This window comes from Triticum aestivum, chromosome 4D (assembly GCF_018294505.1).
Source record: "Triticum aestivum cultivar Chinese Spring chromosome 4D, IWGSC CS RefSeq v2.1, whole genome shotgun sequence".
Taxonomy (NCBI): Eukaryota; Viridiplantae; Streptophyta; class Magnoliopsida; order Poales; family Poaceae; genus Triticum; species Triticum aestivum.
Window position 1 is genome coordinate 61,636,059 of NC_057805.1, and position 16,556 is coordinate 61,652,614.

Consider the following 16,556-nt stretch of genomic DNA (forward strand, 5'->3'; position numbering starts at 1 on the left):
CTTCTGGGCTTGTTGGGCCTTACCTAAGATAGATATCGGAAGGCGCCCTTTATCGGCAAAAAAAGTATTTTGCCCGTCGTTACTTCACTTCCGTTGTTCCCTCCTCTGCTGGCGGCTGCCGGGGAGCGCAGCGCACCAGCCAGCCATGAAGCGCTTCTTCCAGCCCGTGCTCAAGGACGGATCCCCCGCCAAGAAGAGGCCCGCCGGAGCGGCGACCTCTGACTGCGTTGATGGCCCCGCCCCCACCGCGGCCGACGCCGGCGGGGACGGCCCTCCCGGCGAGGAGCCACGCAGGTTCGTCACGTGGAACGCCAACAGCCTTCTGCTCCGGATGAAGAGCGACTGGCCCGCGTTCTGTCAGTTCGTCGCCCGCGTCGACCCCGACGTCATCTGCGTCCAGGTGAGCCAAGGCAAAGAGGGTTTCATTCTGCGCCCTTTCTATGCGTCCGGATTTGCAAAGCCATGTACTATGTTCGGAGGGATTTTTAGGCGAGTGTGCTGCAATGTGGCATGCAAGAGCTGCTGTTTGTCGCAGTCGTAGGCATTTCATCTAGCACATTGGGGCGCGCACATATTAGTTGTCCTTTTGTGCAAGATTAATCCAATTCTGGTAATCTAGGGTTTGACCCATCTGAAGCCGGCGTGCTGCATCCCTCGCGAGATTGATGGTGCCAGTTGTCTTAGCTGACTAGCTGGTGACTGATTATGCGGACCGAGGATTCCTGCTGTGCATTTTTCTGGTTGTTTGGCATGCTGCGCTATATTTGCTCATGATACAGCAAGGCTATCTACCATTGAGAGTAGAGAACGTGCAGTGTTAATGGTTGTAAAGGCTAGGGTGGTGTTTGGAGGTTGTGTTCAGCATTTTATGAAACAGACTGAATGCTATGAAAATATTTTAAAATCAGTGAACTGACATCTACTTGCCTGTTTCTTGTTATCAACTTAACCTAGATTAATGTTGGCAATATTGTGGAAAGAGAATGTGAAAAACTTGTTTGTCAGTCCTAGTGTTCCAATCCCAGTTATTTGGTAGCTCAATTAGCCACTGTCTGCTGCAACAACAAGTACTCGTACCTATACCATGTGCTGATTTGCAGCAATAGTACAATTACAACAGAATATAGGCCATACGGTGAAGTACATCTCAAGCTGAACCATTATTTGAGAGAACTTATGTTTTCTACATTATTCTGCTGTCTGGATATGATGGATCGATTGACCCTAGCCTCTTTCTGAAATTGTAGCTCATAGTTGAAATCCAAATCCGCCTTGGTTTCTTGTTTTATTGCAGTAGAGTAGAACAGGGTTTATACTTTATACCAAACCCCACTTTTGGGTTGTAAAACTGACAGGCCAAGGTCTTTATTTCTGTTCAATTCCAATACCTTTAGTTGTTAACAGTTATGACAACTTGGCAGCCTAATAATATTATTGTTTGTCCTTTTTGGTGTTTAGTTGCCCTAGCCACAAATTGTTGTTTTGTTTTGTACTCTTAACCAGTAATCGCAACTATTACGCTGTTCTCCGGTTAGGTTGTCTACTTTATTTTTTAGTTCAACAATCTAAGCATATTATGTATGTATCAGTGAGTAGGATCTTCGCTGAACTTCTTTGCCACTTGCCAGGAAGTGCGGATGCCAGCAGCTGGTTCCAAAGGGGCACCTAAAAATCCTAGTGAGCTAAAAGACGACACAACCTCATCACGTGAAGAAAAACAGGTAATACTAAGGGAGCAGCCATGTACCCTGTAGTTATGGAAAGTGGATCCCGTATGTCAGATCCATTGGTTCTGGCTGAAATTAAATTTCCGATTATGGATAAGATGTGTAGTTCCTTGAAATGGCTTTGTAAAAGCTCTGTTTTTGCGATACATGTGTAGTCTATTGGAAATGCTTCTTAAAAGGGTGATTTCTAATAGTTTTGCAAGAGTATATCTATTTTTTGAGAAAATTATTCTAGATTATGTAAAATTGGACTTTGATTTATATCAGTTGCATCCTGAAGTGTCGCTGTGTTATGGTGACTGTGTATTTAGCAGGAAACAATTATGAATAAGTTTCAACTTAGTTTCCATCTGTTTTCTCTTTTCAGCATAGGTTGTTACAGCAGCTGCATTAGTTGTGCTTAACTAAGTATTTCTACAATTACTTCTTGATGTCATGCAGACAGTGTTGCGTGCTTTGTCGAGTTCACCTTTCAAAGACTACCGTGTCTGGTGGTCCCTTTCAGATTCCAAGTACGCAGGCACAGCTGTGTTTATGAAGAAGAAGTTTGAACCAAAGAAAGTGTCATTCAACTTGGATAGAACATGTAAGTTTGGTTTGGAGAGGTTGAGTAGTTGTCTCCCCTGTTACACTGTATTTTAAAATGTCCCATGCTCTACTCTAGTGGGACTTTCTGTTCGGCATGTTATAATTTTTTGATTATGTCATTGGATTTAATTTGGGAAGGGTGGTAAGTGTTAGGAAATATGCAACTTGTATTTCCATGTGGCCATAGGCTAGTATATATATACATGTACATGTGCAGTACAATATGCAGAAAACCCCTTATAGTATGGGGAAATACAAAGGGGTACACGGCTACCCCCACCAAACTTAGGGTGGATCAACAACACTTAGTTTGGGCCTTCATAAAGAAATCCGCCAACTGTAACTCGGAAGGCACATCTGAAGAGCAATAACCTAATCCTACACACCAAAGCGCACAAAAAAAGCATCAACACCAATTTCACACTGTCGCGCGCAAGAGGAGCAGCTCAAGGTGTATTCACAGAAGCATGGTAATGGTGTTGCACATCTGAGGGAGCAGCTAGATCATCCACTGATGAAAAATTAGGGTAGTACTGATGTAACTTCCATCTCCTCTGATGGGGATTAGGCTGAAAGGTGCTAGAAGGGTCAATTGATGGGCAAATTGCTTTTGAGAACTACTCGAACAACAACAGGGATACCAAAGAAACTGTATGGGTTCATTGTCAATGATATTGGAAGCTATGTTTCCTACGAAGCACTATCTCCAACCTATAAAGCATTTGTTGCTTCTCTTTAGTCTGTGTCAATTCTGACTGACTGGTAGAAGAACAAGAAGCACTCAAAATGGCGTATGGCCATGGTGGAGGAGTTGGAGACTTTGTGTAAGAACAAGACAAGGGTACTAACGCCTCTTCCAACAAGAAAAAAGGTAGTCAACTGCAAGTGGGTGTACACTGTGAAGCAGAATGCAGAAGGAAAGATTGAATGGTACAAAACGAGGCTTTTGGCAAGGGGGTACAGCCTGACCTGCGACATTGACTATGATGAGACCTTTGCTCTAGTAGCGAAGATGAACACTGATGTGAAGAATGTCTTCACACCAACTTGATGTGAAGAATGCTTTCTTGCATGGGGACTTACAGCAGGAGGTCTACATGGAGATCCCACCCGGGTTCTCAACTTTTGAGACGGCTGACAAGGTATGCCGGCTAAAGAAAACTCTTTGTGAATGAAGTAGTCTCCAAAAGCTTGGTTTGACAAGTTTAGACTGGCAGTATGTGACATGGGGTATGGACAATGAAATGGTGACCATACATTGTTTTATAGACACTCTAAAGGGCAACATAACCATGCTTGCCGTTTATGTAGATGATATCATTGTCACTGGTGATGATGACTAGAGATAGCAAGGTTAAAGAGGTGTCTGAGTAAGGCCTTTGAGGTTAAAGATCATTGTTGACTCAAGTACTTGGTATAGAAGTGGCTAGGTCTGGAAAAGGAATATCTCTTTCTCAAAGAAAGTATACCTTGGACACCTTGTTGTAGAAGTTAGAATAAATCCGAGACGCATAGTCAATCATCCGAGCACCAAGCAATCGCTCAAGGCACGACATCGAGATTTGGTAACGAGGTTCACCAAACTCGGCTACATCCCCGTGTCCTATGGGTGCTCCTCCCCATGACACCCTGATGTAGGGTGGAACCCTAGAGGCTGATCTTTCATGATTTGGAGGGGATCCCACGAAGAACACGAAGAACACACGAGAGGGAAAATGAGAGGAAACACTCAAATCAATGAGAACGATCACATATGTGCTAGATCCATGAACATAAAGGGTGATACATGATCCAAACACAACAAGGGATGATACAAACGGTTGGTAGTCCTTCCTGATCCGTGAGGAGACGGGGTCTTGAATCCGCGAGTGGATCTTCCCTTGCGGGGTCTTGAATCCACTTGGGATCTTCTCCACGGAGGCCTCGGTCTCCAATGGAGTGTGTATCAAGTGGATGAGCAAAGCTCTATCTCTAAAACGAGCTAAACCAATGCTAACCCTAATAAGAGGAAGGAGTATATATAGTCTAGGTGGTCGAATGGGTACATGGGCCTCGGCCCTAGTCACTGTGCACAGACAGGCGTTGGACGTCCGGAGGGTCACGGACGTCCGGTTGCTCGCAAAGGTCTGGTTGTCTGGATGGTGCCGGTCGTCCGGAGGGGCTCAGACTTCCGTTAATTTCCATTCTGTGATGTGGCACCGGATGTCCGGAGGGGCTCGGTCGTCTGGGCGCTGATAGGTGTCAGACGTATGGTCCGTGTCGGTCGTCCGGCCGCTGTAGCACTCGCTGGCTAGGTCCTTGGGCTGGTTGGAGCCTCAGGCGTCAGACGTCCGGTGGTTGTAGAACTTCTGATAGCTCTTTCTCTTGGTCCTTGTACTTGGTGTCCCCGCCGTCTTGTAGTGGCTCCGTGGCTTTCCTCTAAGTACCTGATCACAAACTAGTACATATGCCCGTGCGTTGCAACGGGCGAAAAAATTGACAAAACCTGCTTCGCGTGCCACTACGCTTCACTTATATTCAATTCTGACAAACCTTGAAATAAGGTTATCCTCATATCTATAAGGTGCATATGCGGATGGGTTGCCACCGGTTGAATTATCTTTATTTGGATCATGAAGTGTTGGTGTGAGAAGCTACCCTAACATCCTTCATTGACCCATACATAAGCTCTGCACTTCCATCGAATGAAAGAGTGGTGATGCATGGAATAGTCTTTTAGCGGGAGAAACATACAATATGAATCTTATAGGTGCATGGAATAGTCTCTTAACTATCCGCATCTGGTTGCATTTTGGAAGAAATTTGACGAAAGTGAACAAATTTGAGGGATATTTAGACAAACTGTACATATTAATTCATACTTGAATAACTTTTAGATAAAACCTGATGCTTTTCATCTAGACTGGAGGACACTAATTACATTTTGACATATTTTAACTAAATCGTACTCTAAACCTAGTCTAAATGACTGTCGGCCCCCGCTCGCCCATTTTTGGCCGGCCATGAGCCCCGGGAACTGAAGCTCCAGCTTCGCCTTGTACCCTCTGCCTTCGCAGCCTGCAAGTGGCTAATCGGCTGACGAAAGGGCGGTGGCCTTCCTGAGACCAGAGCGTGGGCGACCCCCCATCCTCTACTCTTCCTCACTGCCGGCGGCGCCCTTGGACGTGCCGACTTCGTGATCGTTGCGCTGGGGCGCGGGTGTGACGGAGCTGGCAGCGTCACCCTCGTCCTTGCTCTTGTCGTAGACTTCACCGACCGCATCGTGGATCTTCTTGATCGGCTTCTAGCTCCGCCTGACGTTGGCGGTACCACCAGTGACCGCGACGGATTTGGCAGGCGGTGCGATAGGAGTCGCTAGCGCCTCCTGCTCGGCCTAATCCACGTCCGGCGCGATTGTCGTGCTAGCGGCGAGGTGCTCCACCGCACTCCTGTTCCGGATGAGGGTCAACGTTGGAGATGCCCTTATGTACTCTCTGAGAGTTTACGGAAAAAAGTAGATCCCGATGATCCGGACTGTTGCGGGCGTTTCGTGATCGTTGCGCTGGGGCGCGGGTGTGACGGAGCTGGCAGCGTCACCCTTATAACATTAACAAAATATTCGAATTCTAATGATTTTTTACTATGTAGTTTTCTTATCGAAGGTCCTTTGATTTGTAATTCATTCCCAATGTTTTTTCTTCTTTTGCACTATTAAGGCCAAATGCAAGGAAATATCTCCATACTCTCGTGTCCAGACGGCTGATAAAAACAGTGGTCGAGCGGCCTACACGTAGACTCCCCATCAGGCCATCACGTGTTACCTCCACCGCTTAGCCTATCCATTCCGTCTCCACCGAGATGCATCTGTATCCTCTCATCCCCATCCATATGTGCTTCCACCGATATGTGCAGCCGTTGCTTCAACGCTGCAGAGCCAACGGTCGGCTGTCCGGCGAGCGCTAGCGGGATTTGTGTCAATCACATGTTGCATGCAGTGTCCACAGCGTCTCTTGCCATCGGAGCGCCGCAGCCCGATCCCCTCCTCCCCTCTCCTCCGTGTATCTCTCTCTCTCTCTCTCTCTCTCTCTCTCTCTCTCTCTCATTTCCTCATCTCTCGATCTAATACTGTCGAGTGCATTTGCACATGTATGTGCTAGTCCTGTTTGATGCATTTTTTCTGTCTGTTTGTTTATTCCCAAAGCAGCTGGTTGATATTCCAGACAAATTCAGAACGTATTTGAACAGGTGAGAATCAGTCTAAGGACGCGAGGTGGGACTATTCAAAGCAAATATCCTTTCCATTGTCAAACCGATGTGCTAGCCGAGTTGGTCGCTGCCTTAGCACATGGCTCGTGAGGTTATGGGCTTGATCCCCACAGCAAGCAATATTTGTTGACTGTTGGCCCATAAGAAAGTCTGGTGCGTTGCTCTATGGTCTAAATTCGTCACGGACGTACCACCTTTTATTAGTACCACCTCGGATATTAAAAAACCTTGATCGGTTGGACGGACGAAAAACGGACGAAATTACGGTGGTAAGAAGCGATAGCCCTTTTATTAGTAGGTATAGATAGGGTCTCCGCTTGAGGTAGTAGCCATGTCTCACATGAAGAATGTTTAAGTTCGGAGAGGAACGAGTTCACCTTAGTTTCGATAGCCCTTGCTCAAGCTCTAGTCATTGGTCCATGTGGTGTTGTGGGAGACGAAGGTAGGTCCATGGGGATGACCGTAGGATGCTCCACATCACACCCTCACAATACTGCGCCCCGGCCACCTTGACGCCAGCACGAGCCGCCAACTCCCCCTGCGTGTCTGTGCTATTATGTTGGCATAGGTTACATCGTGAGTCTGCCCCCGCATTATATAAGAGGCCTAGGATACAAGTGTCCTATCAGGACACGACTCTTGCTTTATCTAGACACAGTCGAACTCAAAGTCCGACTGTAACTTACCTTGTACACTATATTCGACACAATTACAACAAGCTCCACCTTGGCAAATATTCTCCACCACCTTGGATTCGTCCATGCATCAAACTTTCATGTACATTGGACTTGAGTTTATCCCATGAGTACTGCCGCTACTCCCAGACTCCGCGTGACTCCACCTGCAACTGTAGTCCCTTCTTTTCTTGATGATAGTCAACACTCGAGCAAAATTAAGTTCAACTTTACTATAGTTTGCGCTCCCAACTTCCGGAGTATTCATTCAACGCCATCACACACCGATCACTGATCTACATGAAAGCGAACACCTCACTTATTACGTGTCACACATAAGAGTTACTTGAACTCAACATCCTCGCTCTTTCTTGACTGCCTGTCTGAAACTTGAAGGAATTTCAGCGCCGCTTGTAGTCATCCTGAGTCAAATTCGCAGTTGTCTCACCACATGTCTGACTAATAGAGCCCTGGCCCGTCTCCATTTCATGTGCTTACCGCACGCCTCGCCGCTATTATCACGTTGAGCATCTGTTGTCCCGGTCAAGTCTTAAGGGTCGCGAACCAACACCACTCAGCCCCTACTACAGAGTACCACCGGTCATCGCGGACCGATGACGAGTTCCACGTTTCCATCAGACCACTGGGCCAGTCCGAACCACTTGCCACTCGCTTTTTTCCTGCTAAAATAGGCTTTGATTCTCCTGATCCTTACATCGTAGCCCCTCTATCAGCACCAAGTGAAGTCTTCATCGAACTCCAGCTCCACCTTCAACATGACTCCATGGTAGATGACCACTGGGCCGGTCCGAACCACTTGTCACTCGCTTTTTTCCGCTGAAATAGGCTTTGATCTCCTGGTCCTTACGTCGTAGCCCCTCTATGAGCACCAAGTGAGTCTTCATCAGACTCCGGCTCCACCTTCAACATGACTCCATGGTAAATATTAGGTGCCCCATCGACTTCAAGCTCTCATGTGTGCGTCGTCTTGAATCAACCCCGCGTTGTAGTCTTGTCGAAGCCACACAAGCCCTCCTACATGGGCCACATGTTTTCACGCCCAGAAGTCGGTCACCATCAGCAGCATGCTCCTATGTCATCATCGCTGATCCTCCGCCATCTTCTGTTTCAACCGACATCTCCATCGATCCGTCTGGCTGCCTAGTCCGACTAGCCGACTTGTTCAGCTACACGACAAGCTCCAGCCTGCCAAATCATCCTCCGCAAATTTTCATCCATCACATGATATTTCCATCTTAGATGGCTTGACATCCTGCAGCCCGTTCGAGTATCTCTTGCTTACGCTTACTAAGCCTTTTGTCCCAAACAAGTTGGGGTAGGCTAGATATGAAACCCTTTCACGAGGACTTCCCAGGGGGTCACCCATCCTAGTACTACTCTCGCCCAAATGGGTTTCATACCCAAAGGACTGGCTAGTTTTTACGTTGGCTCGCCAAGCCTATCACAACCCTTAGATATGAAACCCTTTCACGAGGACTTCCCAGGAGATCACCCATCCTAGTACTACGCGCTCAAATGGGTTTCATACCCATGGGACTGGCTAGTTTTTACGTTGGCTTGCCAAGCCTACCACAACCCTCCTCCTTTACCCGGGCTTGGGACCGGCTATGCCTAGAAGACATAGGCGGAGTTCCGTTCAAGTATCTCTGTTGTGCCAAAAAATCTTTCACCCTTGTCTGCCATAACCCGAACCTGGTATTCGTTGACACTTGACACCATGATTTTTATATGTACGGCTGACCCTTGAAAAATAACACTTAGCACAAACTCAAATGTTGTGTTGCTTTTGTCCAATGCCTTAAGTCTCCCATGAACTATCCCTTGCGATTTTCGTATTTGCCAGATTGTTTTGCCTCTTGCTTGCCGTTGCAAGGACTCGGTCCTCTTTTTTTGTCCCAAGCAAATCTTAGTTCTATCCCCGATTCATGCAGCGCGGCCTCACCTGGGCTTCGGCCCTCATGGACCAGCTCGCACCTGTGTCTGGCCTGGCTCGGCCTGCCCCTTGGCTTCGATTCGATCTCCGAAAAGAACCATGATCTGGTCTGGATCATGTCGTCGTTGTACGCAGTTGCCTACTGCAGGTGCACGCCTCGCTGCCGTTGCAATCGATCAATCCACCCGTTGCTCCCGATTGCCGACATGCTTGTGAGTTCCATCGATCTAGTGCTTCTCGTCAACTTTGATCTTTCCAAGCATTGCTCTTGATAGTTCAACATTACAAAGATCAAACCAACCACTTCCATGATTTCCTTCGTCTCTTCCTCTAGATCAACAATCCATGACCTCAAAATAACGTTAGCTCTGATACCGCTTGAAAGAATAATCCGAGACGCATAGTCTATCATCCGAGACCAAGCAATCACACGAGGCATGACACCGAGATTTGTTAAAGGGGTTCACCGAACTCGGCTACATCCCCGGGGCCTGACTATGGGTGCTCCTCCCCATGACACCGTCACAATACTGCACCCCGGTCACCTGGACGCCGGCACACGCTACCGCTCCCCCTGCGTGTCTGTGCTATTATGTTTTTTTCGAGAAAACACAAAAGACCTTTGTGTTTCATTTCATTGAATTGTGTTGGCATAGGTTACATCGTGTGTCTATCCCCGCATTATATAAGAGGTCTAGGATACAGGTGTCCTATTAGGACACGACTCCTACTTTATCTAGACACAGTCCAACTCAAAGTCCAACCGTAACCTACCTTGTACAATATATTTGACACAATTCCAACAGTATATGGTACATAGAATCTTGAGATACTTGAAAGGTACTCCTGGGAAAGGAGTGTTGTTCAAGAGTCATGGACACCTTGTTGTAGATGGTTAGCGTGATGCTGATTGGGCTAGCTGCCTGGATGACAGGAGATCAACTTCAGGCCATTGTGTTTTTGTAGGAGGAAATCTAGTGTCTTGGAGAAGCAAGAAACAACTTGTTGTTACTGCGGAGGCTGAATACAGAGCCATGTCTCAGGGACCGAGTGAGTTGTTATGGATGAGGAACCTATTAGAAGGGCTTAAGATATTGAAGACCAGTTGCATGAATGAACCTATTAGAAGGTGTGACAACAAGTCAGGCAATCAATACAGCAAACCCCCCAGTTCAACATGATAGAACCAAAGATTTGGAGCTAGACAAATTATTTATCAAAGAAAAGCTAGATGTTGGGATTATCAAGATAGAGCATATGAGTTCATGGCAACAAATTACAGATCGCTTGAAAGGACTGGGAACCAGAGAATGCAACCTAGCGTGTGACAAGATGGGAATGATAGATATCTATCACCCCTCTTGAGGGGGAGTATTGTATGTGTGACCCATCTATACTGGCCCATGAGGCCCAGGCCCATACCGGTCAAGTGGCCTAGATATGGAGTGCTCGTACTGTCTGGCTGTGTTCGCCGCCAGAGCCATCGAAGGTTCGACTCCACACCCACAGATTGGCTAGGTTCAAAGGGGATCTTATCATCCTAATCGCTTAGAGGGGCCTACTGGTGCAGGAGATGTGGGGCTGCGGTGCTGTTGGTCTGCCCTGACATGATAAACAAAGTGGTCATTTTGAATTTTTGCATGCTTTCTGGAATTAAATTTTGCAGAAACTATTATTCTTTCTGAAAGTATAATATTTTACCTGTTTCAGCTTCTAAGCATGATGCAGACGGCCGTGTCATCATTGTGGAATTTGAATCATTCTTGTTACTAAACACATATGCTCCAAACAACGGGTGGAAAGAGGAGGAAAATTCATTTCAAAGAAGAAGAAAGTGGGATAAAAGAATGTTGGAGTTTGTTCAACAAGTAAACAAGCCCTTAATCTGGTGCGGAGATCTGAACGTTAGGTAATTAAGAACCTATTGCTGATTCTTTTATGTTGTTATTATATATGCCTTCCTCTTGCATGAAGTTACTATTTAATATTTATTGATAAGTCAATTTTAGTCTTCTGGAAACCACATAGATTAATAAAACATTGTAGTTGCGGATTTGCATTTTATGTGGCCAACCCAAACTTCATAATTAGGTCCCATCCATGTGGTCTAGTGGCAAACACAAGGATGTGGTTATGGGGTCTTGGGTTCAGATCCCCACTCCTTAATGATAAGTAGTTCCTCCTGCATATTGTCAGTGATCCCCGATAATTACAAGATGCACTTCAAGTAAATCTGTTTTGAGCAGAAAATTTGTAAGGTAAGGGAGAGAAATTTTATTACTTTACGTGGCCATCCTTGAGGAATTCATGTTCTCTATACAAGATATAGATGGAATGAGCCTCTTGTAAAATTTCCACAAACTAACCCCTGTAACCTTGTTTTTGAAATCTTTCAGTCATGACGAAATCGATGTCAGCCATCCTGATTTTTTTAGCGATGCTAAGCTCAATGGATATATCCCTCCAAATAAAGAGGTATTATTTACTTTAAAGATGCAATTCTGGGTTATTCTTGTAAATCCAGTTCATGTTCCCCAAAACTCAAGTGTTGGAAACAACTTTTATCATGCCATAATCCCTTGTTCATCCTTCGACTCTCACATGTATGCTGCTGCTGCTGCTGCTGCTTATCAAGCAAATCCAAATGGGTCAGCCATTCCTAGGTGTGCATTTTTATAGGATGATTTGGCCCATATGGCCCATCTAGTCTAATGTCTATCTTGTGAGGATAGCCAAATTCTCTCCTCTCTATCTTACACTTATTGTAAATTTAGCTAATGCTTATTTTATCCTTTTTAAGTACCATGTTTCCTCTTTTGGATTTGAAAATCACACCTTGAAATTGGCCTATTGAAGTTATTTTTATCAAATTAAAGTGTATATTCTAGCAATGGCAGCAAATAGGCTAGCTTCAAGAATTCTCTGCTTCAGTTACACACGTGTGGCAAGCTTGTGAAACCTTTCAATCTTATGCAAATAGGCTAACATTCATTGGGTGTTGGCCATGTTATAAATTTGTTAGTTATGATGTGTGTGCTCTTTTATTCATTATTTAATATATACTTTATATGACTGTAAGATTGTCTTCAGTGAAAATAAACAATAAGAGTTGTGTTTTTTCAAATACTCCATACTGAGACCTATCTGTTTCTCACAAAGGCATAATTTGGCAACTTAAGGGGCTAATGCAGCAGAAAACGGCAATAGCAAACAGAGTCTTACACCCTTAACAGATTTTCAAAGTCTGGCCTATCAGCTGACAGCCTATCTTAAATGCATCTTTCAGTTTTACACTTCTACTGGACGACTAGTACCCTGTTACTTATGTATCTGTCTGGCTATGTGTTAATGCAAAGAAATGTCTTATCTATTCTACAGGACTGTGGACAGCCTGGATTCACCCTTGCAGAGAGACAGCGTTTTGGCAATATATTGTCGCAGTAGGTGTAAACTAGTACTCCCTCCGTCTGATAATATAAGAGTGTTTTTGACACTACACTCTTATATTATGGGACAGAGGGAACATATTTCAGCATTTTTCCTTCTCTTTTGATAGAGCACTCCCCCATTTCTCAAATGGAGGCCATCCTTGAACAAATGCGTGCAACCTTTTAATTTAGTTTGCATGCTTAATTTACCTTAACCATCACCGTTTTCTCTCAACTGATGCCCCACATTGATATATAGCTGGAGCGTATTAACATCTCTATTTAGACCCAAGCAACAAAAAACGTGCCATGATGAGCATCTCAAATGTGAATCTTGTGGAATTTTCATCATGGAAACATAAAAAGATTATTTCAATGCTGAGTAAGGTAAATGTTCAACATGACTGGGGGCAGTGACAAGTTCTCATATCATCATATAGATATTGCTGGTACAACCTCTAAGTTTGTTTATAAGTACTTTACTGGTCATTGTAAGTTCAAAATGGACCAAGGTTTTGCACACACAAAAAGGATGAAGTTCAAACTAGCCGGGACATGTACTGTCATCTTTGTCTGGAATTTTTATAGGACAGGCCTGAAAAACATACCTATAAACCAATGAATGGTGAATAAGACATTTTGATGGAAATGTAGAAGGCTAAAGTTGGTTGCATAGAAGCATTAATCTTTATATAATCTTGAATACCACCTTATGGACTAACATTTGGATATACAGGGGAAAGCTGGTAGATGCTTACAGATACCTGCACAAAGAAAAAGACATGGAGTGTGGCTTCTCTTGGTCTGGGAATCCAGTTGGGAAGTAAGAAATATTTCCATGATTGTATTACTTCTAGATTATTAATTATAGTGTTCAGTTGCTTATCAAAATTTGTCCCTGCATTATTGAAGCATATCTGCTGTTCTTTTTTATGTCTTGGATGGGTTATTTGATCCCTATTGTATAGAAATATGGTTACTTTGTAAGCATGTGGTCCTCTAATGTTTACCGTTAACAAATTATCCCCCATCTCAGCAATCTGATTTTATTTCAGGCACTTATAAAAGAAATTGGCAGCATGAATTTGATTAGTAATGTTCTGCTGATAAGTAATGTTCTTTTGTAATTACTACATATGACAGTTAATGCTGGAGTGTACGTATTTCATCTTTTTCTATATGGACTGATTTATTGCTTAATATTTCTCCAGGTACCGAGGAAAGAGAATGCGGATTGACTATTTTGTTGTTTCAGAAGGGTTGAAGGACAGAATTGTTTCATGTGAAATGCATGGTCATGGAATTGAACTGGAAGGTTTGTATTGCACAACTTTCTTTGCGTGATGATAAATTATATAACTGTGATATGTTACCTTTGGTCTTTCCGAAATTCTAATTTTATTTGCCTATCATGAGCTGCAAATAACTAAGGGGGTTGGACCATGTCTTGGCTGTCTATATTCAATATTAAATAAAGAAAATTAGAGTTGTGTATGTAATTTGCTTTTGACATAACATGGAGCGATAATATCAGCTACTAATAGATTTGGGACTGCCCTAAGCTGCTACCGGTACAATTCCCTATTGATTTATTGTCTGTTCATCGTATGTACATCTGAAAAAAAGATGATGCATTTCATGCTGGAGTTCTGACAAATATGTACCCAAGTACATATTTTTCTTTCGACATAATCATATCAAGTTCCCAACCTTGTTCATGTAATCCGTAATCATTCTAAAAGATGTAACAGGTTCAGTTATTTATTAATGTTTGCTTGGCACCTAAGACCATATAGTTTATTGGGGCATTAGTATCTCTAACTGTTTCTCATGTCAAAAATGGAAAATAAATTAAAGAGTCAATGGTGACATGAATCTCATGCGAGGTGTCTGTGTGTTTGCCTCGATTCAATGTGGACTTTCATGATGGCAGGATTTTATGGAAGTGATCACTGTCCTGTTTCACTTGAGCTCTCCAAAGAAGCAGCGGAAGCACCAGAATCGAAGAGCTCCGGCTAACTTCTATGTTTTTCTCTGAACCGGACATCGCAGATTATTAGATTAGGTCAGGTGAAGCGCTTGGCCTATCATGAGCTATTTAAACATTTTCTATGACCTGTAGCCTGTAGGCCAATACTGTGGTGCACCCTCTTGTCCTGATCTGGATTGGAATTAGAGTTCAACGCTTACTGTGATCAACTAGTGGTATCCAAGCTCAGATTTCTAAAGAGTTGTTCCATTTATGACTGGCTTTTACAATTTCGGAAGAGACCAGATGCGAGCTCTAGGGCAACATTATGCTCCCTCTATTTCTTAACAGTATATAGATCATGTTTTGCAATGCAGGCAGCCAATTTTCTTAAGCAAGATCTACATTCGTTGCATGAAAATAACATGGGAATTATGACCCAAATACAATAGGGCAGAGATTGCATAAGGAAATAGTGTCGACGGTTAATACAGCACTGATCTTACAATCTACATGGAGTCGTGGAAGAATGTAGTACAAGGATGGGTGGTGTTTGAAAGGTCCTCGTCATCAATGAAGGTGATATGATGGTTTTACTCTCGGATAGTTAATAGCCCTACGTCCTACCTATTTATCTTTTTGCGAGTACGGGGAGCATATCTGCAGACAGCATAGCACACACACGTCCTTATCCTCTTTGAGTGTCTACTTGAGCATAGGTGGGTTCCTTAAGACACTCTTTAGAGTGATTCGGTTACGACACATCTACTGATCTACATGGCATCCTCCTTTGAGTAGGTATCCTTGCTCACTATCAAGCCCCCGCCAGTACGTGAAATGAGGTTGCGACTTGTTTCCATGGAGTCGGGAGGAGTCATCTTCCAACTAGACCCATGAAGGAGTCGGGAAAGTATCTTCCAACTAGAGCTTTTTGCCGGCTATGTCACTGGGCGCATCGACACCTGAGCCTTGCCGCCGCCAACGACGTGCCTCCAGTGAGCTCTGTGACCCCCTTGACCTGCGTACCTTGTCCATCTCACTCACGCAGGCCTTTTGGTTCGTCCAAATTGGCTTAGAAATGTGCACGTCGTCGACACCCGAAGACAACCGCCGCGGTGCACAACTCTAGTGAACTGTCACCGCCGTCTCTGTTGACCCCAGGGCCAGCGTGACCACCAAGAGCTTCGCCATCGCCTTCCGAACCCCGTGAACCACCTCACCGTCGCCAAGGACCCTAGGAACATCGAGTTCATCCCCATCCGTAGGCCGTAGCCGCGCCCCGTCCCCGACGATTCCGGCGACCAAGCCGCCCGGTGAGCCTCAGATCTGTCCTCAGTCGTTAGATCTCGAAGTGTTAGATTAGATGACTTAACTGAATCGGTATGTTTAGATCTCAGCCGTCTAGATCACTTTAAATCCAGCAGCCACGTTATATTGATGTGTCGAAACAGTATCGACTAATCATAGAGCACCACGTGTCCTGGAATTTTAATCATACAATTAATTCAATAAATGGCAGATTTGCAGAAAAGCCCATAAATTTGCAGAACAACGTAACTTTTTACCTGTAAGTCCAAAATTGATGAATCTTTTTGTAAAATGATTCTTACAGAATAACCTTTATGTGGAAATTATAAAAGCACAAATTTGGATAGTATAAATTCAAATGCAAATGGAACTAATTTGAACTTAAAATACGACTTAACTTGCGAATTATAAATCCAAACTAAATGATTCTTTTTACAGAATAATTCTAGTGAAACACACTATCAACCAAACTTACTGTAGAATATTTAGTCTTTATTATGCATATTATCATGCCATAGATAAAGCTCACATTATGTGGGTAATCCACGGAAACATGTTGCTCATAAACAAAGGAAAGCCACCCACGATGAGAAATATTTCGTATAGCTTGCTTAACTTCTTTGTTGTATTTGGCATTTGCTCCAAGGGGGCAACGAGTCATCT

General features: G+C 44.2%; 1 protein-coding gene across 1 annotated transcript; it reads left to right on the forward strand.

Annotated features, from left to right (window-relative positions):
• The first annotated feature begins 57 nt into the window (after nucleotides 1-57).
• On the forward strand, nucleotides 58-14,909 carry LOC123096207 (DNA-(apurinic or apyrimidinic site) endonuclease). The gene is made up of 9 exons (XM_044517857.1): nucleotides 58-400; nucleotides 1,629-1,721; nucleotides 2,169-2,313; nucleotides 10,899-11,097; nucleotides 11,585-11,663; nucleotides 12,567-12,628; nucleotides 13,353-13,439; nucleotides 13,828-13,931; nucleotides 14,550-14,909. Exons 1-9 carry the CDS (start codon nucleotides 146-148, stop codon nucleotides 14,633-14,635), a joined length of 1,110 nt encoding a protein of 369 aa, XP_044373792.1. The 5' UTR covers nucleotides 58-145; the 3' UTR covers nucleotides 14,636-14,909.
• Nucleotides 14,910-16,556: the final 1,647 nt, after the last annotated feature.